The sequence below is a fragment of the Erpetoichthys calabaricus genome, chromosome 17 (genome assembly GCF_900747795.2).
Source record: "Erpetoichthys calabaricus chromosome 17, fErpCal1.3, whole genome shotgun sequence".
In the NCBI taxonomy this organism is placed as follows: domain Eukaryota; kingdom Metazoa; phylum Chordata; class Cladistia; order Polypteriformes; family Polypteridae; genus Erpetoichthys; species Erpetoichthys calabaricus.
Window position 1 is genome coordinate 26,216,030 of NC_041410.2, and position 27,334 is coordinate 26,243,363.

A 27,334-nucleotide genomic window follows, 5' to 3' on the forward strand; every position below is an offset into this window, starting at 1 on the left:
GCAAAAGGATGCACTTTGTTGTAAAAAAACAGAAGCAAAATAAACATATAATGAAACAGGAAATTCATTACATTTATTGCATATGAGTCCCCATCCTACACCCCTTTGACTTTACACATTTCAGTCTTATACACAGAATAGTTCATATTGTAGTGTGCTTTTCATAAATATTTTGGGTTCTAATCAGGATGGTGCCAAAAATGCAGCATTACCTTCCTAATGCTATACAACACTTTACATCTATTGTATTGCATGTAACTGTTGGAGTATGTCTTACCTTGCAAATTCACCTGTTTAAAATATTTAAAACACATTTTTATTTATCCTATTTTTTGTGATTTTTGTCTTATCCCTTGTTATATTTTTGTATAGTTAATTAATTAAAATATATTTCCTGAGGTATAATTTAACTGCAGACAGCAACAGCTAACAACTCAAAAACACAAAGAAAAATAAAACAAAAGCACATTCATAGCAACGGCTGTATGATAGTTTTGCCAATGAATGAATAGTAGGATTCTATACATTTACATATCTGTCTAAGGCACTCTATAATACAAAACAACCAAAAAGATTTAGAAATGCACATACTATTTACAAAAAGTGGTCTCTGATGTGCAGTTTACAGATGTTCTTTAGAATTACATATTTTCTGGATGTTCTTGTACTTTTGCTTATTTGGCTTCAAGCTTTAAGTCACTATATATGTCACTTCTGGCTCCTTGTAGTTCCTAATAAACAAAAGTATAATTAGTCACATTTCTTTATGTATCCATCTATCCAATTTCAGAGCATCCTGATGTAGTTAGTTATGCGTCATGAGAGCCAACAAGTAACCCTTCTCTAGTGTGAATAATAGAAGAACAACTCTGAAGGGGATGCCAGTCACTTGAAGGGCTCACGATGGGCTTGCCCACCACCACAGACACCAGCCCGGTTTCAAGTCAGCACTTGTCCAACACTTGTGTCGTTGGAATATGGATGGTAAATCAGAGTACCTGGAGAAAAACCTCTTCACACATGCCAAGTCCTCACACAGAGTGGCACACATTTGAGCCCAGGAGTCTGGACTTGAGAGAACGCAGGTCTAATTTTTTTTCCATTTAATAAATAGTCTTTCTTTCAAGATCTGCATTTTCTAAGCATTTTATTTTCTAATATCCTCTGCTTTCCTTATACTTGCTTCTCTGTTGATTTTTTCCATGTTTCTCATTGTTTACATGAGACAGACACTTGGCAGTGGCTGAAGAACCAAAAAACATAACATGTCAGCTCTATTTGAACATCATGAATTGTAGCACTGCCATAAAATGTATTTTCTGGTTTCTCATACTAGATAAGCCTACCTGGTAAGGTGATTCATCTTTATCCTCTTTTTCTTTAAGTTTGAGGCCCCCTTGAGCTGCAGAGAGAAACAATTTTGTTTAAAAAATGAAGCACACAATATTAAATTGAATACTCAAAAATGTTCGGTTTTAGTATTCTAAGAAATGAGTTTAAACCTTCAGGACCAAAAACAAAACAATTTTAGCGATAGCAATTGATGAAGGTCATAAAGTGGACAGCACTGCTGCCTCAGGAGGTTAGCCATTATCTGTATAGGGTTTGTAGGTCGTCCTCTTCCCCTGTCTGAATGGGGTTTCCTTCAGGTACCTCCAACCTTCCTCCCAAATATGTGAAGCCAAGGTGATTCAATGTTGATCCTGTGTGACCCTGAGAGTGGGCGTGTGTGTGTAGTTGGGCCTTGTGATGGACTGGTGCCCTGTCCAGAGTTTTGTCCCACCATGTTCCCTGTTCTGCAGGGTGAGACTTCATCCCCATTAACCCTGAATTAAGTTGAACAGTATCAAAGATTTCAGGGTAGCAGCTCCCTAATTACCCTGCTGGAGGTGCCACGCGTGGAGACTTTCAATGAATAAAGAGCCAAGAATAGAAGATAATGCTGTTAGTAATACTGTATTAACATTGCCTCTGACCACTAGAGGGCAGTGTGTGCCAAACCCACAAGGCTGCTGTGAAAGACCACTAGTTTGGTACTCTGTGATATTGGGATATAGAGAACATGTAGGGGCATCTGGTGCTGCTTAAGGGAACCCCTCAAAGTTACCATAATGACTTGGAATGGCCACTGGGTAATGCAGAAGCACTCTTGAAAGGTTGGCACTAGGTGTGCAATGCCCCTTCCAGCCAAACTCGGATAGATCTGGCAGTTTTGAGGTCACAGAGTATGAGAGCTGAACTGCTTGGAAAAGGAAGACCAGAGGAGCAAGAAGAAGAGCAGGAGAGAACCTCTGGTAGTGGGAAAGTGGACCAGCCATCCCATGGGGTAGATGAGGACATGACCCATGCATAGGTGAATGTATAGGTTAAAGCAGGAGTGTCGAATTCCAGTCCTGGAGGGCCACAGTGGCTGCAGGTTTTCATTCTAACCATCTTCTTCATTAGTGACCTGTTTTTGTTGCCAATTAACTTCTTTTTGCCTTTGTTTTAATTAACTTGACTCAGACCCCTTAGTTCTTTCTTTTTCCTTAATGAGGAGCCAAACAATAATGAGACAGACAACAAGCTGCCACATCACCAGCTAACAACATTATTTGAGCATAAATAAAGGTGAAGGTCTCGGTAAGGTTGATCTCTCAGGTCATCTAAACATCGACGGTGTTCTTAGAATAAAACAGAAAGTCAACAGCTTTAGAAATGTCTGCTGTGGCAGAATGAGAGCAGCAACAAACTATGGAAATAAATAATTGGTTTAATTAACAGCAAGAATTGGCTTCTAATTAAAAGCTTGGTTGGAGTTTGAAGCCCCAGTTTAGCTGGTCATCTGTAATCTGTTGGCTCGTTTCACATCTCATTTCTGTTTCGCTGCCATTTAATGAAGAAAAGCATCAATTCAGAGGACTGAATCCTTAAAAATAGGGCTATTAAAATGAAGGGAAAAAGAAATTAGAGTGAAAACTGGTCACTGATTAGGAAAAGGGTTAGAAAGAAAACCTGCAGCCACTGCACCTGTGGGTTCAAGAGACAGCAACTGGGGTTGGATTTGAATATGAATCTGGAGGTGTGAGACAGTAGCACTAACCTTGATCTTGGTCTTAATCGAAAGCTTATGACTTGATACATTCTGGTAATTCAGAAAATTTGAGAGGACTCCAAACTCGACAGAGTAATCTGCAATTATGGGCTTCTTACGGGCAAAATGATAGGCAAATGGAGTGACATGTCAGAAAGAAGAAGAAGACCCCAAAGACACACTACCTAGCTGGCAAGCATCAGCTTAACAAATGGTATTGGGGGCAGGTATGAAACCAAATCAGAAGCCATTAAGTATGACAACGCCCTATTGGCTGTAGGGTTTGGACAGAGAGTCTATTAATTTGCTTGCTTTACCCCTCTCTATTCTCTCATACCATCTGGTGAAGGAACATCTCACACATCATGAACTGAAAAAGACGACACTGAGAAGCACAACTCAGCAGTCATATTGAGACAGGCATGTGACCTATCCTGAAGAAAGCTGACCAAAAGCGATGGATTAACTGAGGCATTTTTAAGTAACAAACAAGTCTGTGTGCCGCCTGAAATTACACATCAGCATTTATCAGGTCGTATGGTTGCCAATGTTCACTTGTACTTTGCTTATTGTTATTATTTATGAAAATTATCAATAATACATTAAAGTGTAACTTAACTCAGGCTTGTCTTTTACTACACCGAATTGCCTGAGATTACAAGTGTAGAAGGGAAGGTGGGTAGAAGTTATATACTACAAAACCTTATAAACTGGGGTAAGTCTTTGAGATTTGAGGCATTCTGACAAAGGCTGCACATTAATAATACAAAAGGGGAAAGTAGAGTAATCTAGAGCGCTACCAAGACAAAACAGCAGTCTAAGATAGATGATGTATTATCTGTCCTGCGAGTCTGTATTCTGATTAATTATGTTTCTGTTGCTATATGCACTTGAACTCCCCCATGGGATTAAGAAAGTTTATCTAATCTAATCTAAGATTCTCAACTTCCACTTTCCATCCATTCATTCATTTTCTAACCTGATTACCGTACATACTCAAGTAGAAGTCGGGTTTTGAAACCCAAAAAAAGAATCATAAAATCAGACTCGATTTATACGGCCATTCAAAAAAACGTGACAATTTTTTTTTTTTTTTTTTGCATCTTCTTGCCTCCTCCAATCTCACATCAGTTTCTCAGACACATCAAATTTTGTTGCAGCAGTGCATTTACCAAGTGCAAACGTTGCTTTGGAATAGTTTGGGAATTACTGTGTGGTCACATAGGCACAACGGAGATAGAGAAAGGTTAGGAGTGCCCTGATACAGCGCATTGCCGCACCCACATAGAAAAAAGGCAGTGTGCTCCGTGGTTATTCTCTCAGGTGGGCGTTAGCTTATCATAATCTCTTGTACCAATTGCGTGAGTTTTCCACATTCGACTTATAAGACTGACATTATAAAATACCAGAAATTATACTGTTAAAGCAAGGCCTGACTTATCTGCAGGAGAACTTATCTGCAAGTATATATGGTATTCAGTTTGGGTAGAGGAAAAGTAATAAAGGGAAACTTGTGTCCAAAATGCTCTGTGTTCAAAGTACTCTGCAGCTGCATGTAATGTTGGAAGAAATGTGGCTTCTCCAACGGTTAACAAGACCAACTGCATCAGATCTTTTAGAACCAATCAAAAACAAAAAATAATGAACTACTTTAACATGTTTACATTGGGTGGTATGCCCAGTGGAGACAGAGTGGCCATTTAGCCTTGAAACTGCAGCATCTCACTGGCTGGGGATTCTGCTTTTCTGTTCTCCCTGGCCATTTGGCCTTAGAATTGAACTTATCATTAGAAACTAAAAAAAATCTTTTATTCATAATTAAGGACTTTCTTTGTCGGTATTATGTAAGTGGAAATTGGTCAATTCTTATTTTTATTTTTTCATTTATTAGATCCAAAATTTAGGGTGGAAAATGTCTTGAGTGAAAAAAGTAAGAAAATGACCAGGAAATGTCATTAACAGGTGGAACATAAATCACAGTTACAAAACAGGATGTATGTAAGAGGAAGGATCATCAAATCTAAAACATAAAAACAAGAAATAAGGTGGAAAAAAAAAAAAACATCTGAAACTAGCAACTTCATGAAAGCCCCTTTAATTGAGATCAAAAAGAGAGATCCAAAACTTGAATTCTGAGTCTAGCATGCTGCCGTTTTTTGTAGGGACAGCGTTGCAGTGTCAGACGTCCCATGATGTGAGTCACATGACTGACAATCATGCATAGCCATAGCAAACATCCTGAGGTTACCCATACCAAAATAAGACAAAAAGACAACACCCCATGCAATACAAAATAGCCTCACAATAGGGACAGCAAAATGATACATTTTAAAAAACAAGATCCTACATTAAACTTGAATGAAAGCAAAGAGCTACATTTTGGGAAACCCAGACTTGATTATGACAAAAACCCATAAACAATTAGCAAAATGTTCTCCTAAAAAATATGCTTTTACAGAGTATTGGTGTGGTTTTCAATTGAAATACAACTTTTAGGGAGCTTTCATATGCTAAATACTTTTGCTTATTTTCTTTATGTCATTTGTTATAATATAGTAATTAACATTTGATCCTATCAATGCAAAAGATGACCGTTAAATATAATATGAAGTTGTTGTTTCTGTAAAGGGAATGTTTTCTGTGCTTTGTGGTTTCAGCATCTGAAATGAGCTATTTTAGAGGTGCTGAAGGTGAAACTTCGTATCAGGCACACATCACGGTCTTTACCGTGACCAACAGTTAAACCTGACAGAGACCAGATATAGAAAATGAAGGTCAAGATAGCTTTGAAACTGAATATTTTAAGTAATTCACATGCTACACTTCTTAGCTGGTGCTTTTAGACTAGTAAGCTTTACTTCTCGTACACTTCTTGTTTGCTGCTGTTTTTGTTATTCTTGTTAAATACTTAAATTAAAGGAGATGTTCCAGTTTCTCATAATTCCACGGGTTGTCTGTTAAAGCTTTTCATGTATCCTCTTTTGAAAAAGAACAAGCCAACCCTGGACTGTATGGCAGTCCACCACAGAATATGTTCATGCAGATACCCTCACACACACACACACACACACACACACACACACACACACACACACTCCATTACCTCAGCATTGTCACAGGGTCAACACAAAGGAATTCTCTAGGAAGGGAAATTGTCTCACTTTTTAATATTGTGCTATATAAAACAGGGATAGCTTTCATAAAAATGGTAAATTTATATTTTTGTCAGATTTTACATGTTAGGCAGATTAAAAAAAGTCCCCATAAAAAACTCTGATGAACATGACTGTACCTTTGATAGCCTCCAAGCGACTTTTATTCAGACGGCTGGTGAAGTAGAAGACAGAAAGTGCAATGAGAACAGTGAGGAGTATGTCACCGACAATGATCCCGACTATGGCACTCAGGTCCAGCTGGTAGCAGGATTGACAGTCTGTAAAGTTAATCAATCAGTATTTTATTAATAAAACACATTTAAAAACAGACAAATGTCAACCATACAGCCCTGTACATACACTCAGAATAAACACAACTTCAGAATAAAATCAATACATATATTAAATGTATAAAAGTGATAAATTAGAAATAAAACACAAACATAAATCATATCAAACCATTACAACTATAACACTACTACCTTTAAACAGCTCCATAAACCAAGGAGAAAAGAAATTATTTTAATTGAGATATTTAAAAATATCAATAGTGCTTAAAGACTGAATGTAAAAGGGTAAACTGATCCATAAAATCGAGGCAGCCACAAATAAAAGAACGATCACCCTTAAGCTTCAACGGTGACCACGAGATGGAAAGAAGTTTTCATCAGGATGATCTCAATGGCCTACAGGTGGAGTAGGGGTGAAAGAGATCGGAGATATAATGTGGGGCCAAACCACTGAGTGTTTTAAAGACAAATAATAAACCTTTAAACTGCATTCTACATTTTACTGGCAGTCAACGGAGAGAGGCCAGCACTGGAGAAATAGGTTCTGTCTTCTTTGTATCAGTCAAGAGAACAACTGCTGCATTTTGGACAAGCTGCAAAGACTGACTAACACCCAAATAAAGAGAATTACAGTAGTCAAGATGAGAAGAAATTAATGCTTGGGCGACTCTCTCTAAATCTTTTTACGAAAGCAAGGAGATGAATGAGAGAGAGATCAAAAGATCAGTGAATCATTAATCATAATGGAATCATCATCAACATTTAATGAGGAATAATAGGTTTAAAAAAAGACATTAAAACAGCCAAATTCAAATTAGCATCAATTTACATTAAACCTTGATTATTTATTGCAGGAGAAAACACATCATGAAGGTATGATTGCAGGGCAAACAAAATAGAATTAAATTAAACAGAACCAAATCAGTTCTATGTTCTTTCTTTATGTGCATATTAGGAAGAATCTCCCCATTGCCTTCCAGCCCAATGACAGTGTCACAAATGCCAAAACTCTCCCACTCACCTCCAAAACTTCCTCCCAAACTATCCCTGATCTCATGCCAGTAACTCCTTGCCAGCTAAGCCTTTGCCTCTAACTCTACGATTAATGAGACTCGGACAGACGGCAGTCCGGAGGGTCCCCTGAAAGTGCCCTGGTTGTCTCACCACAATTACCCCAAACACCTGGCATCCCATACCCTATTAAAGCAAGGGTTGCCAGCTCTGGTCATGGAGGACCACCATGGCTGCAGGTTTTCATTCTAACCCTTTTCTTAATGAGTGACCTGTTTTTGCTGCTAAATAACAGCTTTTGAACTAATTTTAATTGACTTGCTCTTGAAGACCCAGACTCCTTAATTGTTTATTTTTCCTTAATTAGCAGCCAAACAATAGATAGATAGATAGATAGATAGATAGATACTTTATTAATCTTTATCTATCTATCTATCTATCTATCTATCTATCTATCTATCTATCTATCTATCTATCTATCTATCTATCTATCTATCTATCTATCTATCTATCTAATTTCAGAAATGTCTGCCACTGCACGACGAGAGCAGCAACAAACCAAGGAATTAAAGAACAAGCTTAATTAATGGCAAGAATCGGCGCCTCATTAAGCAGCTTGCTGGAGTGAAATTGGTTGGAGTTTGAGGCCCTCACTTAGTTGGTCTTCTGTTGGCTCCCTCACTTCACATTTCATTTCTGTTTAGGTGCCATTTAAGGAAAGAAATGAAGCAATTCAGAGGAACAAATCTTAAAAGAGAAGTCCTTTAAAATGAATTCACGAGAAGTTAATTAGCAACGCAAGTAGAGCACTCATTAAAAAAGGGTTAGAATGAAAATCTGCAGCCACGGTGGTCCTCCAGGACTGGACTTGGCGACCCCAGATTTAAAGGGACATTGCCACTCCCTGCAGTACCTCTGACTTTTGGCATTACCCTGTCAACCTCTTTCCAGCTAGAATAAATGTTGTAATATGTATACAAATTATTTACACAGAGTATAGTTAACTGTGAACCAATGTTGTCATATGTTACTATATTCAATGCATTTACAGTATGTATCCAAATAATGACCAAGGAGACCAGAAATTACCAAATTACAACAAAAGAGGGATTAAAGGTAAGATAGGGATCACAGAACAAGGCAAACAAAATGGAAAAAATTACAAAAGGCTTAATGCCTCACTGTGTCTGCCAGTACAGGTCTTTTACTACCACATGGCTTACACGGCCCAGCTACCCACAAGAAAAGCTCCCCCTGTTACTTGCTGGCACTATATTCATATACACAGGAAATGATCCTGGAAATCCTACAAGACTCTGTTTTTACATCAAGCGTCACAGGGTGTCCAGGAATAGTCCAGGGCTGACTGAATTTTACTTTCTGCATACAGTCACCCACCGTTTTACTCACTTGGTGCCTTTTGTCCTAAAATAAGGACTCCATGGGAGGAGGATGTGCATGGCACTTCACTGAGACATGCATGTAGTGAAGGGTTTGAGTTGCAGTTGTGACCAATGTTTTTAATGTTGTTCCACCAAGACCCTTATTGTGTTTACATAAGAAGTTAAATTGGAAATTAAAATGAGACGCATCTATGATGGAAACCTTTCTACACACACAGGGCTATGAAAATACTTGAGCAATTGTAATACATTATCAATTTGAACAGATGCCCTGATGACAGAATGTGTTATTAGCCCAAATATGCTGTTGGATAATCAGACCAGTGAAGTAAAAGGTCTCTTCTCTAAACATCATTATAGTCCTTATTTGACTTGATTAGTGACTCTCAAGTTCAGTCTCCACTTTGGCTGCAGTTTTTTATTCCAACCAATTTCACAGTCAGTAAGTTGTTTTTACCTTGGATCTCATTGTTTAATTAGCTATCCTTTATGCATTGAGGAAGGAAGCAAAGTTGCAGGAATCTGAAGAAAACTACAGAGACATGCAGTTGAAGCCAAAAACTTTGACAACCATTAAGAAGTATCTGGATGAGATATTGGGACAGCTTTGCTATTAGCTAAACAAGCAAGACTGATGGACTGAATGGTCTGCTGTTGTAATTTACACTAAGAAAAGTGCAGTAGTGTGAGGCGAATATTTATAAAAACTATATCTTTTAAAGCTTAACACTGTTTTGTCATGTTCTTTTAAATTCTCTTTATTCTGTGGAACTTCCTCTCTTATTTGTAATCGACAATTGACAATTAGTGACAAACACTGTAGTCACTGGAGCGGTCTACATGAAGTATTAAAAAGCAGCTATTTCACTGTTACGCACTTGCGTGATTACTAATAAATGATGGCTTAAATAACCCAAACATTGAAAATGAATAATAATTTAAAACAATTTAACACCCAAATTCAGGCTTCATTCTGTAATTATTTATAATATCCAGTTTGTAATTTTTGGATTAATACAAAAAAAAATCAGATAAATTTAGAACTAACAGATTGCTTAAGGCAGGAGATCAAGTAAAAGAAGCAGTTGTTTGGGACAAAAACCTGTAGCCACAGGGGGTCTAATGCACCAGATTGCTCCAGAATTATACTTCATCAAAAGGGAATTAGAAGTTTTTACCTTATAATTTCATCCAAATGAAATGTTGGCATGAGGATTTGATTTGGGTCAGCTTTTGTAAAACACTAGTTACCCAAACACTCTCAGGCTGTCACTTAACACTTAGATTAGGTTCATTTTCAGGCTAGAGTGTTATTTCTATTCATACATTTTTTAATTTTTTAGTTTTTTAGTAATATTTTAAAAGATATGCTATAAAGAGGTATAAAAGTGTACTTACTTTGCTGTCCATTGGTGGAACCTAGAAAGAGATCAAAGAAAATACGTAAGTCACGGACAGACACTCAAGACTGGGATTCAGTAACTGCTGCATGAGTAGAGCTCTCTGTTATTTTAATCGGTGAGCTCCCTTAAGATTTGTACAGCAAAAGAACATATGAGAACAAGCATATTGTTGTATAAATATTTTTTCTAGTAAATCTGTACTGTCAAACATAGCATAAAAATAACTGAAAGCCTGATATATTTTTGGCTTCTGCAATACTGCATGTTGATAATAAAGTTACACTTTACATTCTCGTCATTAAAATTAGGTGATTAATATGGGAGAAGGTCATCAAAAATTTGACAAGTTCAAAGCTTACACACATAGCATAGTGCAAAGGAAGACTTGAAACACACAGCAGCAATCTAATTGGCCTTGGAGGAGTTCAATTGCTCCCAGCACATCGCACACCAAAGTTTTAACACTAGAATCCCTGAAGCTTACAATTTTTTTTTGTTGCCCCTGACCTCCTTAAATTTTTCTGACAAGAGTCTCGTAGACTCCTTGTCACTGTGCTAAAAACTCGCTTTTGTTTTGCAAATGTGTGGTTTAGCAGAACACAGCCTGCTACAACCCAAATTCAGTCAGATAAAGGCTAAAATCCTCACAGTTCAAGTCTGTGTTGAAGTGTTTATCTGGTGATGCGTTTGTATGGAATTATATAGGTAGTGAAATATCGTGATTTGAAATAAATTAATTTCATATGTATTCCAGATCTACAACAATCTGAGTAAATACAGAATGACAGAGGAAATGCAAGGCAAGAAATGCTGAACACACGGCTAAAACAGAAAATGTTTTCATTTATCTTCTTATATAATACGCTTCCATGACTGTCTGTTTGTCTGTCCAGGATTTTAAATCACCTGTAGCTCGCAAATTGTTTGGCCTATCGACCTAAAATTTGGTACACATATACTGCGTGACGTCTACTGTCCGCATTCGGGGTGATGATTTTTAATACTCTTTTATTTTTATTTTATTATATTGTAGAATCAATTCTCAGCAGCGGGCAGCAGGACGGCTGTGCAGTGCATGCGTACGGACGCCGTTCTCATCCCTACCACCTTCACCGTCACTTGCTCTACCTCCATTTTAAATCATTCTTGAGGTAGATCGAAGACTTAAGTGCAAGCTTAAGTCAAAATTAAGAAAAACGTACAAAGTAATTGTAACACAAAAACTGATTTAATCAGTTTTAACGTGATAAGATGCTGACGGAAGAAGAGAAGAACTGGGCCTGCTAGAGTGGAGAAAACAAGAGTTGCTCATAAAGCAGCAAGCATATCAACGTCTGAGCAAACGAATGCTAAACGTACAGAGAAAGAGGATGAAAACTATAAGTCAAGTGTATTCACTGCACGTTATCATGCAGTCCGCTGTTACAGGTTACAGTATAATGTTGACGTAAAGTGTAGGATGTGCAAAGACGTACGCAAACGTCTTTTACTTTGTATCGACTGATAGTTGAGCTTCAGCAACATGTCAATTGAGCAATTTCTTTTTCTTCAGATTTACTCTTGAATAAAAGCATACTTCTTTTGTTATACCTTTTGTGAAGGTGTTTATGAAATATTTGGACTTCAGTCTTCACACATCCTATACTTCATGTCAACATTATACTATAATATATGAAAACGTTTTCTGTTATTATTACTATAACATATGAAAACATTTTCCATTTTAGCCGTGTGTTCAGCATTTCAGGGATTCTAGTGTTAAAATAAAATGTTAAACCAGTCATTTTCAGGATTAGACTTAACATACTGTACATGTTTAGGTAGAAACATCTCTTCTCTGGCAACTACTGTGTTATTTAAGTCACAACATTTACATTCAATGGCTCACAGACAGCAGCTAAAAATATTTCGGTAAGCAGAGATGTAAAAAAGCCGTTTTCAAATCACTAAGTTGTCTGGGCAGTGCTATTTGGTTAGTTCACCAAAATGAACCATCAATAAAACACAGAATCTAACAATAGAATAGCAGCCAAACATGGGTGGCTTGCAGTAAGTTCAATTATTTTTCTCACTGATTACGGCACGTAAATATGAGACAGTGCTGTTGATGGCATGGCGGTGCACCGATTGCTCTCTCGTAGCTCCAGATGACTGCGTTCATAACTCAGCCAGTCACTGTCTATGTTCACTTTGCACCTGGTCCTGTTCTCCGTTTACTCAAATTTTGGTCCTGCAAAGTTGTATGGTATTCCCTCTGTTGGTCACTGCTGGAATGATCATCCATACTTACGCACATTTACAAAACTAACTAATTTTGACATCAATTAGGAAACCTCCATTCTGTCCAGACAGAACGTGAATGTGCTACAAAAATACAGCAATAAACACACATATAGAAACACGCACTCACAAAAGTAGCATAAAAAGGAGAACCAACCATTTTGTGTATACCTGGAGTCACATTCACTTAATTTCTGCTAAATCTGTTGGAGTTCCAACACAAGCTCTAAACAGCTGCTTACCATTAGTCTAAGCTGTTAAGTTCTTTGTGTGTTTTATCCAAATAAAATTATTACCGCATTGTTGCATAATGTATGTACTGTAATAATTCAACTGGCAAAGTGGTGTATTAAGTTGGTTGCTCTTTTGTTTTATGTTTAATCCATCCATCCTTTTGCTTCTTTTCTGACCCACCCAATGTAATTCCAGAAAAGCAGTGACCCAGAGTCAGTCCTGCAGCAATGGACACAATGCAAGAATCACTCCTGGCAAAGGTGCCAGTCTATCATTGACCAACCTAGTCGGAGTCACCAGGTAACCTACTGCTTGTGTCTTTGAGTTGCAGGAGAAGACCGGAGTATGTGAAGAAGAGCCAATGCAGACACGCAGACAAAGAGACAGAATGTGAATACAGCAGATGGTGACCTTTACTCGAATCACACACAGGCTTCTGATGACATGAGGCCAACCATTGTGCCACCGAATGTTTGTATATTTAACATAATAGAAAAACACACAATCATCCAATCTTTTTAGGTGTGTTTGCATAAAATACAAAAAGCACACAATGTCATTCATATGCTTGGCTCACTTGAAACAATTATGTCCCCAGTGGACCAATTTTGTTGAAACTTGGCACAAAGAAATTTGGCATGGAAGTTCAACTTTCATGGAGATATCTATAATAAAGCATGCTGTACAAATTTTTGAAATTTCAAAACCTGTTATTGAAAGCGTTGACAAATTAAAATAGGGACACATTCTGTACCACTTCCAGATTAGTTTACTGCTTAATTGATTCAAACAATTTTGGAAACTTGTTTAGCATGGTGGGGAATTACAATGGTGTTATTTTTTTATATATTATGATGAAAGTAGCTATTGTATTAATTGATTGAATGAATTCATTCATGTGCGCCCTAACGATTTTATTTAGTTACATATAATCATGAAAATTGTGGTTAAAGAAAATTTTTTTTTGCTTTTTAGTGCATTTATAACAAAAGTAAATTGTTTTTGGAGGGTGGACAAAAAAAACCCACACATTCTGACAAACTTCAAGCATTGATTATGTAAGAATGGACTGCCATCAGTCAGGATTTGTCCCAGAAGGTGATTGACAGCCTGCCAGGGTGAATTGCAGAGGTCTTGAAAAAGAAAGAAGGGACAACACTGCAAATATTGACTCTGTGCATAAACTTAATGTAATTGTCAATAAAAGCCTTTGAAACTTATGAAATGCTTGTAATTATACTTCAGTATACTATGGAAACATCCGACAAAAAGATCTAAAAACACTGAAGCAGGCAAACTTTGTGAAAACCAATATTTGTGTCATTCTCAAAACTTTTGGCCATGACTGAAGATAATGTAAAAGCGTTTTCAGATAACCTAGGGCATCTGAGACAGGATACAAGCAGTCTATATTAGGCAGTCAGCAGGAAATTATATGTTTATTTATTGTATGAGAAAGGCAGCTGCCTTCAGCTTCTGTGCTAATAAAGAAAGGAGCTTAAAATGGGAGAGCAAACACACGATGCTGGACATTAATGATCTACAATACGTGTTTTTGCTGACCGTGTTTACTTATAATTTAGTATGGTTCATTTTGCCCCATGTCCGGCTAGCAACTGGAAGCAGCCAATGATGATGATAAACTTTATATGACATAAGTGATCTAATTCTGTATCTTTTGCTTGTGTATGAAAAAGACCTCATCTAACAGAAAAGGTGAGCATCTTGGTTACAGAATGCTGTGTGCGTCTAGTTAGGGCGTCCTGTAATAGAAGAGCTCCCTCATCAAAGAGAGTAAATGGTTTATAATTTAAACTTCCTCCTGCCTGTTTTCTCTTAGGGTTTTTGGGTTACCCAGGGGGGTGACGGCCATTACTACCACACTAGCATAGGGTGTAAGGCAGGAACAAAGCCTGGACAGGGTGCCAGTCCATCGCACGCCAAACACACACACCTCAAACGCACACCAGGGCCAATTTAGCATTTCCAAAACACCTAACATGCATGTCTCTATACCTATTAACAGACCCACTTTTTCACCGGGAAGAAACCCATGCAGACACAGGGAGAACATGCAAAGTCCACGCAGGGAGGACCCGAGATGTGAACCCTGGTCCCCTTATTGTGAGGCAGCAGCGCTACCTCTTTGACGCCCTATAATCAAACAGTGAAAAATCATATTTACCAGTAAAAATCAACTCTCACACATGTAAGTAAAGTTTATTGGTAGTGCTAAACCTGGTATGAGTGTGAGTGCGAATGTACTCTGTGATGGGCTGATGTGCTCTGTAGGGTTGGCGAATGCTGCTGCGGTAGACTCCAGTCCATTGTGACCCTTAATTGGAGATAGCGAGCTTGAAAATCGATGAAAGAATACTAAAAATGAACTAATACAAAAATCTGCCTATTGAAGATTATTATTATTGCACTTAATATATCTCTCATATCTTTCCAAGACTACTTTCAAAATAAGAACTTTTTATAACAGCTTTCATCTATTGTTTTTTTTTTTTTCACATTTGGATGGCATGCTGGTTTGTTGATCTGCCCAGGGTCACACAATGAAGCGAAGGAGGGAAATGAACACACAAGCTTGTGGTTTCAAGCGCAGGTCCTTAGCTAATGCATCACTCTACCTACACCACCAGATGTAGTCCCAGGCATTAATGGAGGCCTGAGATCCACACAAAAAGTGTAAAGAACGATCCAGACAAGAAACAAGACCATTGCAGATGAGTGTGTTTTTGGAAACAGTGCATATTCGATATTGAGTGTTAAAAATTCCTGGTCAGGGCTGGATTTACAAAACCACCTTTGCATGCACGCTGTAAACAAAATAAGGAAAAAGAAAAAGTGCATTTTGTCACAGATAATTCCTCTCCTCAGTAACGCAGTGGATAATGTGGTTGTCTCACAGATCAAGTGCCTGAGGTTTGAATCCCACCCCTTGGCATCATCTGTATAGAGTCTGCACTTTCTCGTCATGTCTGTCAGGGCTCACCTCACAAAGAGAGGCTGGTTAGGTTAAATGGTGATTCTGGTTTGATGTCTGTGTACACGAATGGACTGGTGGACTAATTGGTCGCTAGTGCCCAGTGCTGCCATATTGGACTCCAACCCTGGCAACCCTGAATTGGATTAAATGTGTTTCATACTGTTATGATAAATTAGGTTTACCATCTTCAGCTAAATGCTCAACTGAATTCTTCTTACAATTCAACTTTACGTTAAAGCAGCCCTAATGTCTGGTTAGCTCTAATACTCTCACTAAGTGGAATGAAACAAGCAAACAAAAACTGAACCATTTTGTCAAATCTCTAGTAGAATGAAAAGGAATACCATACAGCAGTGTTTCCCAAACTCGGTCCTGGGGGCCTGCTGTGGCTGCAGGTTTTTGTTCCGACCTGATTCCTAACATCTGATAACACTGATCTCATTTAATTAGCTGGCATTTTTTTTCTTTTATTCTACATTCAGAAAAGCACAGCAGCATGATTTTTACATTTATAAGATATTTAGAAATATTTCTGCTTTTGCTATAGATTTAAATGCTTAACTCTCTTTTGTTGATTTCATTATATTTTTCTCTTTCTCTGTGCAGTTTTCCCCCTTCGTTGTATCTTATTAATGACAATTAAAAATGAGCAGAGTAGACACGCTGGGAAACAACATGGAATAATCAAAGGCTGCAACTACTTTAGCGTCGTACCAGCTAATTAGTAAATAGTGGATTAATTAAACAATTCGAACACCTGGAAAAGCAGAATGAAAATCAAGATTAAAATATCTCTCTATTATAAAAAAAAATCCTGTGACGATACAAGACTTTTTTCCTGCGATGAGACGTGATCTTTGGAAGAGAGATCTTTTGAAGAGAGACAGAGAGACACTTTCACCTCCCGCGAGACGGACGTCATACTTACAACCTTTGGAAGCAAGTCCCGTGATACACATGTAGAGCAGGTTAGAGATAATGGAAGGAAAATTCGAAAGTCTCAAAAAAATGAAAGTAAAGATAGCATTAGCACAAACAAACAGAAAATATTACTCGGTATAACAGAACAGCAAAAAGAGATCGCATAGTGTTTGAGGATGTCTGGGGAAGAAGAGAGGTTAAGGCAGTGAGACAAAAGGACAGGTGCTGTGCAAGCTTTTAAATGTTTGAGGTGCCGCACAAAATGGCGATCACGTAGCACAGCAGTACAGCAAACTGATCGAGCAAAGAGGAGGTAAAAAAACAACTGTTATTTGATTCCCATTGTATCAGCGTTTAAAAGGGATTTCAGAGGAGCAACCGCGTTTCCTTGAAGTGTGTTCAGCATCCCTCTTCGCAATGACGTGTAACGCTGGCACTGGGGTAGGTGAGCGAAGCGAGCAGGGGGCAAAGCCCCATATTTGTTAAAAAGAAAAAAAAAATATTATTCCCATATAACTGCTTGGTACATTTTAATATATTTTTTTTAGCAAACTTAGTTTTTTTAATTTCTATATTGTTCTCAAAACACAGAACTTGGGAAATAACAGTTCACTTAATTAGCCCAGGAGTCCAATTAAAAACAGAATCTGGTTGGAACAAAAACCTGCAGCCACAGGGGGTGCTCAGGACCGAGTTTGGGAAGCGCTGCCATACAGCATTTATAGGCCACTGTAGTCTGCAGTTACAGTCTACAATAGAATGAAGTGACACATCATGAAGCATTTATGGAGCACCATACACTGTTAAAAATAATGGTTCTTTAATGGCACTTTATGGTTCTATACTCAGTTGTGTGGTTCCTCATAGAACCATTGCTTGACAAATAAACATTTAAGTCTGAAAAGAGTTATTTGCATATGGAGTTAGTTCTTTGTGCTTTGAAAATCTTCCTAATATGTCGAAGAAACCTGACAACTTTAATGTTGGTAGTGTGGCAGGCGGCCGGGGTTCATGCACAGCCGGGACGTCCCTGCACTGTATCTTCAGGGGGAGCAGCCCTGCAATACCTCCCCCTGGACGCTAGATGGCCGCCTCCCTGGGTTAGAGAGATGCCTTGGGTTCCTGCAGGGCTCCACGGGAGTTGGAGTTGGGTGCAGCCCTGTTGGGTACCACACGCACCGCCAGGGGGTGCTGCAGCTGGGACTCCTGAGGCCCTGTGGGCAACGTATTCACCACACCCGGAAGTGCAGCCGGAACATGGCAATCAAGCACCTGGAGCACTTCCTGGTGAACTATAAAAGGGGCCAGCAACCACCACTCCAGGAGCCAGAATTGGGAGGAGGAGGACGAGGTTGCCAGGGAGGAGTGGTGGAGAAGAGAAAGAGTGTTTTGTTTGGTGTTGGTACTGTGATTGGGACTGTGTATTGCCTGTGGGGTTCACGGGGAAGAAAAATAAATAGTTGTTTTATTTTACCCATACCTCCTTGTGAATCTGTGTTGGGTCGGGCGCTTTATAGCGCTCTTCTTACACTGGCATAGTCGGCAGGATTCTGGTTCCGTCTTTTTGGGCCAGGACCTGTTTAAAAATACGTGTAAGGACCTGGCACAGCTGCGGAGGCACACGTACAGCACAGTCGTGCAGGAGGTGCGCCCCAAGACAGTGCACCGAAGCGTGCACATGTGGCAGAGAGGTCGCGGGATGAACACCAGGGAGCTCCTAGGGACGCTGTGATAATGGGGAAGAAAAAAGCCGGGCAGACTTAGAAGTCAGCCGCCAGACGCCACCACACTAACCAGCACCACAGGATGCAGCAGAAGGTAGGTGACGAGCCCAGGGGTAAAGGGCCACGGGAATGTTTTTCTGCATTTGCGTCTGCTTATCTCCTAGATGCAGAGGGGCGAAGCACCCATTGGTGGCCTGAGGACGTGTGTCCGTTGCGTGACAGTAGAGCGAGCTCGGGAAAGAGCGAGGCTGACTTGTGTCTTCCCTTTGGCCCAGTCCATCGGCTGGAGGAGAAGAGCCTGCACGAGCTTCCTGACGCGGTGATCCCGCTAGAAGAGCATGGGCCTCATGCATAAGGCCGTGCGTAGAATTCACACTATAACATGATGTAAGCACAAAAGTGGAAATGTGCTTACGCACAAAAAAATCCAGATGCATAAATCTGTGCAAACTCCAACTTCCACATTCTTCTGCTCCATAAATCCCAGTCAGCGTGAAAAGGAATGTATGTGCACATGCCTTCTGTCCCACCCCAACTCCTCCCAGAGTTACGCCACTTCGAATATGCGAATCAATATAAATAGCCCTTAAGCTCAGCCTTCTGTGAAAAGACAATGGGAAAAGCATGGGGGAATATAGAAGAATTTCAGCGAATAACAAGTGGAGGCAAAGAAAAACTTACTATTTGTTGGTTTAAACAGTGATATAAACAACAAAAGGAAGTTGATCGAATGACATAGAGTGTCGGAGAAACTCGAAAGCTCAAGTTCACAAAGTCGCACAGTGCCCGAAATAAAAAAGAAGTTGTCACATATCAAAGTCGCTGTGAAAAGACGAGTCATAGCCCACCGTCTGAGTGTCATATGAAAGCTTATTAGGGTACAGAGAAAAGAAAAAAAAATAGGCACACAGTGGGGAAAAAGCATAAAATGTCAACTCTAAATTTCCACTTTAATCATGTAGTTTATTTTGTCATTAAAGTAGAACATCATAAACTTCATCTTAAAATCGTTTAATTTACTAGTTTCTCAATCCCATCGTAACTAAAGAAACACGTTAAATGCTTTGTTCTGTATTTGATCTTCTATGTGCTCTGTGTGTGTGAATCACTACGTGCTTCCGGGCTTTCTCTTCCTCTAACAGGACACAGAACCCATTACATTCGTGATATTACAGCTCTCTGAATAATTAAAATACTGAGATGTATACATGATATAATTTTCATGATGATAGGAGTTAAAGCATGTTAATAAACATGGGAACACGGTGGCGCAGTGATTGTTTATGTCTCACGCAAGATGCTTGCTGTGCCGTGCGCGACCTTTGATGAAATAATTTATTGCAGCAGTATTGTCTCTTTCAAACGTACTAACCTCCAATTTCTGTCCTTACTTTTCTTTCACCAAATACCCAATCGCCACACAATCAGCTCTGTAATAGATGTTAAGTCATCTGTAAGCTTAGAACGCCGATTGTTCAAAACTTTTAAGGAACATCGAAATATCTTCGTAGTACATGTTTCATTATTCTATCCATCTATCCTTCCAGTGTCAGGCCAGCACCAGCAAGAATACAGCACGAGGCAGGAACAATCCGTGAACTAGCTAGCGCTGCAGCACCGTGTAGTTAAAGTTTTATCTGTATAATATAATAAACATATTTTGCTGCATTTCATCTTAAAAATAATATCGTCATTATATGTAAATACACGCTTTAAAAAGTAGATCAGGTTGTGCAATGTTATAACTGTATCGCAAGTTTACAGTGAGGTAATTGTACTTATAAAACAACAACAACATTTATTTATATAGCACATTTTCATACAAATAATGTAGCTCAAAGTGCGTTACATGATGAAGAAAAGAAAAATAAAAGACAAAGTAAGAATTAAAATAAAACAACATTAATTAACATAGAATAAGAGTAAGGTCCGATGGCCAGGGAGGACAGAAAAAACAAAAAAATGGCTGGAGAGAAAAAAAATAAAATCTGCAGGGGTTCCAGACCATGAGACCACCCTTATAAGTACAAACAGTTCTACAAGGAGCACTTGTACTGATTGAGTGCGTTTAGAGTTCTTGGGATGAAACTGTTTCTGAACCGCGAGGTCCGTACAGAAAAGGCTCTGAAGTGTTTGTCATATGAGAGCAGTTCAATAGATAGCATGGCTGAGGCAGCGTGTGCTTGATGCTGTATACCGATAATTCTCTTTCTGATCAGCTGCTGTACAGCTGTGATTCACACTCAGATACAGTGGGATAAATACTCCGAGTGGTACAGTGAGAATAATATGGAAAAAGATGATCCAATGTGGCAAAACCTAACGGGAGCAGCTGAAGGAAGAAGAAGAAGGTGCAGTGAGAGTAACAACGCTAAAGAAGTTATGGTGTTTGGAATAGTTTGACCATTCTGTGGACCATTATATTGTTACAGGTTAATTACAATCAGATGCATTAAACTAATAAACAATATGCGGTTAATTTCAGTGTATTTATAAAGCCGCGTCAGGGATGTGGATCTAAAAAAGAAAGGATAACCACACAGGAACAGTAACACTGCTTTGACGCTGGGTACCGCCAGTCTGCAAAACCAAGCAGAGAACTTGCGTACGACAGGGTATGAGCTACCGTGGAAATGTGCGTGGCTTTATGCCAAGTTTAGGTTTTATACGTTTTGAACGTGGAAACGTTCTTGTGCAACATTTTTGTGTATACGCACCGTTTATACATGAGGCCCCAGGAGTTCCTTCCTGAAGCAGGTAAGGGGGTGGAGGGTGTGTGTCTGTTCCCTCGAGATGGGAATAGCGAACCTCCACCCCAATCCAGAGGGACCCCCGAGGGAGCCTGCGAGAAAATAACATTTTTCGGGCTGCACGGGAGGTGGAGGCTCTCCTCCTACCCCTGCAGTCCCTTGTTCAAGTTATTCAGGTCCTGCAGGAGACAAAGGAAGCACTGAAAAAGAAGCTCGTTCATCCAGCCTGCAGGACGCAACGGTACAGGTGAGTGAGGCCTGTGCCATAGAAGAAAGTGGAGGGCGGAGTGCAGTGGCAGCAGTGATCAGTTCTGCTTGCCAGGCAGCCCTGCCTCCTACAAGACATGCAGCCGCAATGACTGGCAAAGGAGTGTGCAGGGAGGCAGCTGCCAAACAGCCTTGCCGCAACTGCCGGCATCAGTCTCGCGAGCGTCTAAAGGGGTGTAGACGGTAAGGGGTTCCCTTCCTTCCATAAGGGGACCCAGACCATCAGTGCACCCCAAAGTAAGAGGAGATCCCGGAAAAAGAAACGGGATCCTCCTAACGGTACACAGCACAAGCCTGTCTGCGTAAAGGCGGTGGAGGGCTGCGCTGTGAAGGGGCGGAAACGTTGGGAGTGGACGAGGGAGCAGGACTTCCCATCCTGCTTCCAATCCCACAGGGGTTGATTTGAAGGGGAGCAGTGTTGCTATACTGTGATATACTATTGCTGTGGTCATGTCTGGCGGTGTTGTCCATAGAGGAAGTCCAATTGGCGTGGACGTCAGGACAATACCCCCAGACCTGTTGCTTATATCTCCACAGGGCAGAGCCGCAGCCCTACGGGGCTCATCTGAGGGAAGGGCCCTGTGATGGATGGCCCGGGCCCATGCTTGGTTGGGATGCCCCTTCATCACATCTGCCAGGGGGACAAGGGTGGGAAGCCCAGTATCTCCCCCTGGACGCTAGCTGGCAGCCTCCCTGGGTTGCAGCGGTGCCTCAGACCTCCCCACGGTTTCATGGGGGTTAGAGTTCTGTGCAGCTCTGTGGGGTTCAGTAGGCGCCGCCAGGGGGTGCTGCAACAGCAGCTGATGGCCCCTTTTGGGCACTGGTTTCGCCTTACCCAGAAGTGCAGCCGGATGCTGCCAATCAAGCACCTGGATCACTTCTGGGTACCCAATAAAAGGGAGCCAGTGACCACCACTCAGCCGCCAGAGTCGGGTGGGAGGAGGACAAAGCTTGCTGAGAAGGAGTGGTGGTAGAAAAGAGAAGGAAAGTGTGTGATTTACTTGAGGACTGTGCTTGGGATTGTGTTGTGGCTGGAGGGATTATGGGGAAATGTGCCCTCCAGCTGAAGAAAAATAAACAGTTTATTTTATTTTACCCGTGCCTCTGTGTGAATCTGTGTCGGGTTGGGTGCTATATAGCACTCTTCTTACAGTAGGCTACCTAGCAGGACTCTAAAAGATTAAAAAAGTCTGGACTTAGTGCATATTACTGTATGTATGCAGCCAGAGCCCTTCTATAATCATGACCCTCTCGTATTACACAAATCTTTGGCACCTATTCATGACTATTTACTGTATGGAGCCTGTTACTGATCTAAATAAACCAAGGTTCTTTCTGAAACCTTCATGTGGCTGGGTCTTTTGGGAACCAATTATAGTTCCCCTATGGCAAGGGTCCTATAGGGCCACAGCGGCTACAAGTTTTCTTTCTAGCAAGTTTCCTAATTAGAACTTGGTCCTTACTGATAATGAATCCTGGTATTTAACTATATGCCTTGTTAGCACTTTCATTCATCAAAGACATATGTTAGTTAGATTGCACTGTAGATCAGAGGTCCTCAATTACAGTCCTGGAAGTCCGCAGTGACTGCAGGTTTTCACTTCAACCAATTTCATAATTAGAACCCATTTATTAACTACTAAAGCAATACTTTTTTGGGTTTAATTTTATTTATCTTGCCTGATACAATTCCATCCAACCATCCATTATCCGACCCGCTATATCTTAACTACAGGGTCACGGAGGTCTGCTGGAGCCAATCCAAGCCAACACAGGGCGCAAGGCAGGAACAAACCCCTGGCAGGGTGCCAGCCCACCGCAGCTATTACAATTCAGAACCCTTAATTTTCTTTTTTAGTTTTTAGCAGCTGCATTTAAGCTTTCTTAACCAGACATTAGTTAATAATGAAATGCAGATAACCAATAAACTAGCAGCTCTCCAGCTAACGTGCCTCCTATAAAACCGCTGTATATGCACCATCAGGTATCTGTGTTAAAAAAATGCTTGAAAATAAATGAGAGGGGAATTGGAAGGACCGTTAAGTTTACATCTGTTCTGGTCCACAAAACACATGGATGATGTTCTCAGAGAAGGAAACTCTACAGTGCAATTAAAATTTCTCTTGGATGAATGAAAGCACGAACAAGCCAAAAAGTTCAATTCCAAGTTTTATTATCAGCAAGGACTGTCTGACCTGCAGCCACCGTAGCCCTCCAGGACCGTGACTGAAGACCCCTGCCCTATGGCATCGCTCTGAAGAACCACTCTGGCACCTTTATTTTTAAGAGTGTAGTCCTCAGCTACAAGCTAGGTTAACTCAGTGTGTGTGTCAATGAACACTACATGGTGCATATTTTCTCAGATTCTTACTTCTTTTCTTACCAAAAAGGAACAATGTCTTACATGAGATACTTTCAGTTTATGTTGCACAGCTCACATTAATAACAGATGACTTGTGACTCCAGTGACTGCAAACTATCATTGTGAAATGGCTGACTTTTTAGTTGCTATGGCAGAAGCACTGCTTGGCACATTTCCTGCTTGTTCATGGTTGACTCCTGCCTTTCTTACAGTGCAGGCTCTCTGTTAGTCTGAAATGGATGGAGGAAGTTCAGGAAATGAATGGATGAATTTTAGCTGTATTAATAACCATATATTTTAAGAAAAGTGTACATAGTATGATGGGGTGGTAGTTTAGCATGAAAGTATCAAGATAAAGAGGCAAGAAATAAATGGAGATTTTCTCTTCTTTACTGTCACCTGTCCTTAACTTAATACATCCATACTTTTCTGTTTACTTGTTACTGTTTGGGTGCATTCACTTTATAAATACTTGTTTATATCTGCATATTTGATTATACTGATTCCATTATGTTTGCTGTTTTCTGGTACTTTTTTATTTTTTCCTGTATTAGAAAATGCATGCAGCACTTAGAGCTTCTTAATGGAAATGCTCAGTATGTAAGAAGAAATGGCTTCAAGAGGAGATATGTCATCTGATCTCAATTATCCAGCCCAGGGTCTCAGGCAGCTAGAGCCACTTCCAGTGACAAATGGAACGTCAGTCCACTGCATGACACATGCTCACTTACTTGGGATTTCCAATTATCCTATCATGTATATCTTTAGGGATGAGTGAGAAAAACCTTACACAGACATGGGGAGACCATAAAAACTCCACACATTCTGGAATTTGCCTGCAAGACTCATGAGTATAAAGGCAGACTGAAAAAATATCTCATATCCGTTATTCCAATTTAGGTTCATGAGGGACAAAGCCTATCCTTGCAACACTGGATACAAGGCAGGAAACAACCCCAAACAGGGCAGGGTGCAAGCAAGCGATATCTGTGTAACTGTATGTGGAAAGTTGAAAGTTCACACAGCCGCAAGAGCAAAACAAATGGGTACAGAGTTTATTGATAGGCACTCAGGACAGTTAAGTAACAAGGAAAATCTGCAACTCAATGATAACTGTGAAATAACACAACAGTTGTATTTATTTATTTATTTATTGTTTTTCTGAGTGGCTTTTATAGGTCAGAGCTTTGGTATAGAGCCAATGCGTGACATTGTTTTCACTTTAAATATTTCAGATTCCACTGCACATATTTAGAATTACACCACATACTAAAAGTTCACGATTATATGTATATATATACATACTGTATATATATCCATCCATCCATTTTCCAACCCGCTGAATCCGAACACAGGGTCACGGGGGTCTGCCGGAGCCAATCCCAGCCAACACAGGGCACAAGGCAGGGAACCAATCCCGGGCAGGGTGCCAACCCACCGTAGACTGTATGTGTATATATATATATATATATATATATATATATATATATGCTGATGCTGACTTTATATTTACTGAATTTAACATTACTATATAGACGCAGACTTTATATATTAGGAATCAACTCCATATAACGTACATTAAGTCAAGTCTGAGTTTATATATTCAGTGGCTAACATTATACATATTGAATCTGACTTTTTATAAACTGAATTTGACTTTATATATTTCAAGACTAATTTAGTATATTCAGATTTGGCTCTACATGTATTGGATTTCACATTCTCTCTTCAAGTTTGACTTTATATATTCAGATGCTGACTGTACATATTCAGAAGTTGCCTTTGTATATTTAGAATTGTCATGAATTGCCTTTATCTATCCATCCATTATCCAACCTGCTATATCCTAACTACAGGGTCATGGGGGTCTGCTGGAGCCAATCCCAGCCAACACAGGTCGCAAGGTAGGAAACAAACCCCGGGCAGGGCGCCAGCCCACCGCAGGGCACACACACACACACACACACACACACACCAAGCACACACTAGGGAAAATTTAGGATCGCCAATGCAATGATTGTGGAAGGAAACTGGAGCACCTGGAGGAAATGGGGGAAACTCCAGACTGGGAGTACTGGGAACTTGAACCCCGGTTTCTTTGTTATGAGGCATCATCCAGAATATTAATGCAATCAATGGCATAAAGGCTGAACGTGGTAAAAAGGCTGGTGGTGTTCATTAATTTTTGAGGTCCAAAAACATGTTTAATAAATTTACCCCATTTCAATAGTGTTTGTACATGCCATGGCCACTCACTGTGTTAAAGTTTTTATTTGTAATGATAAAATAATGTTTAAATAATTACTGAAAAGTAACAATAACAAAAGTGTAAATAATATTAATATGGATGCACTATATGGCCATATATACTTCAAATTCTTTGGGAATGACTGTGCTCTGAAAAATGACCAAATTCAGTAAATACAAGATATCCTATGTTATATAACACTGATATAACTTGTATACAGTATTTAATCATCTAATATAATAATCTGATTAAGTGTATAAACATAGTAATGTTTACTGTACTATTATATTGGTATTATGTAAAATAAGATATCACATATTTAGTAAAAGGCTTTGTCAATGTGCACCTAGAAAAAAAGGTAAAGGCAATTCCCATGCTGAAAAAAGACCATAACATTAAAGGCCTGCCATTAAAGTCAGAGTTAGAGTTGTGCTCTTCTTTTTTTAGTTTAGGAATAACACTTTTTTTTCTTTTATATTTCCTATATCATATATGTATAAAATAGATTTCAATATTTATCTATATAGACTTTTTTAAGAAAGTATATTTGCTTTACTCACCCAGTATCCCAAGAAATATGAAGAGTGCTACCACTGACATATCCTTCAGCGCCATCTTTCTGAGCAAATCCACTGAGTATCATGAAATTTGATAAAAACACGTTAAAAAACAAAATCCTTTAAGTAAGACACTTCCTCTGTTTAAGGGCCGCACCAGGGCTTGGTCAACACACTGACTTCAAAGAGGAAGTAACGAGTTTTAACTGTATTTCTGACATCACTGGCCTCAAGTTTGGCCACAGAGTGCTTCTTCCTCTTATAAAAGTAGAATTAAAATTCAGACATTTGATTCTCAAAGCTTGTATGCCCTTATTTAACAGCACCAAAGACAGCAAACAATGGAAATGTTGAGAGTATTTTTGGAAGTGCCATCTTAAAGTGAACATCACCTGTCACTTACTATGAACTGTTATCTATCTTTGGTTCGCTCTAATCTAAATAAAAATGAGTGAATTAATGTTTATCATCATTGTTAAATATCCATTGAGGATAGACGTAATACACTTTTAGGTTAATATGTTTGTAATAGCAGGGTGATGTACCATGTTAGCCATTATGGATGCAATGAGAAGTGAAGCAAAATGACACCTTTTATTGGCAAAGTGAGCTGTTTACAATATGTAAGCTTTCGAGGCAGTTCAGACCCCTTCTTCAGGCA

At 39.5% G+C, this 27,334-nt stretch overlaps 1 protein-coding gene across 1 annotated transcript; it reads right to left on the reverse strand.

Annotated features, from left to right (window-relative positions):
• Positions 1-6: 6 nt before the first annotated feature.
• Positions 7-26,857, reverse strand: tyrobp (transmembrane immune signaling adaptor TYROBP). The gene is made up of 5 exons (XM_028823563.2): positions 26,677-26,857; positions 10,331-10,351; positions 6,366-6,506; positions 1,347-1,402; positions 7-731 (listed from the first exon to the last, which is right to left on the reverse strand). Exons 1-5 carry the CDS (start codon positions 26,729-26,731, stop codon positions 675-677), a joined length of 330 nt encoding a protein of 109 aa, XP_028679396.1. The 5' UTR covers positions 26,732-26,857; the 3' UTR covers positions 7-674.
• Between the last annotated feature and the right edge of the window lie 477 nt (positions 26,858-27,334).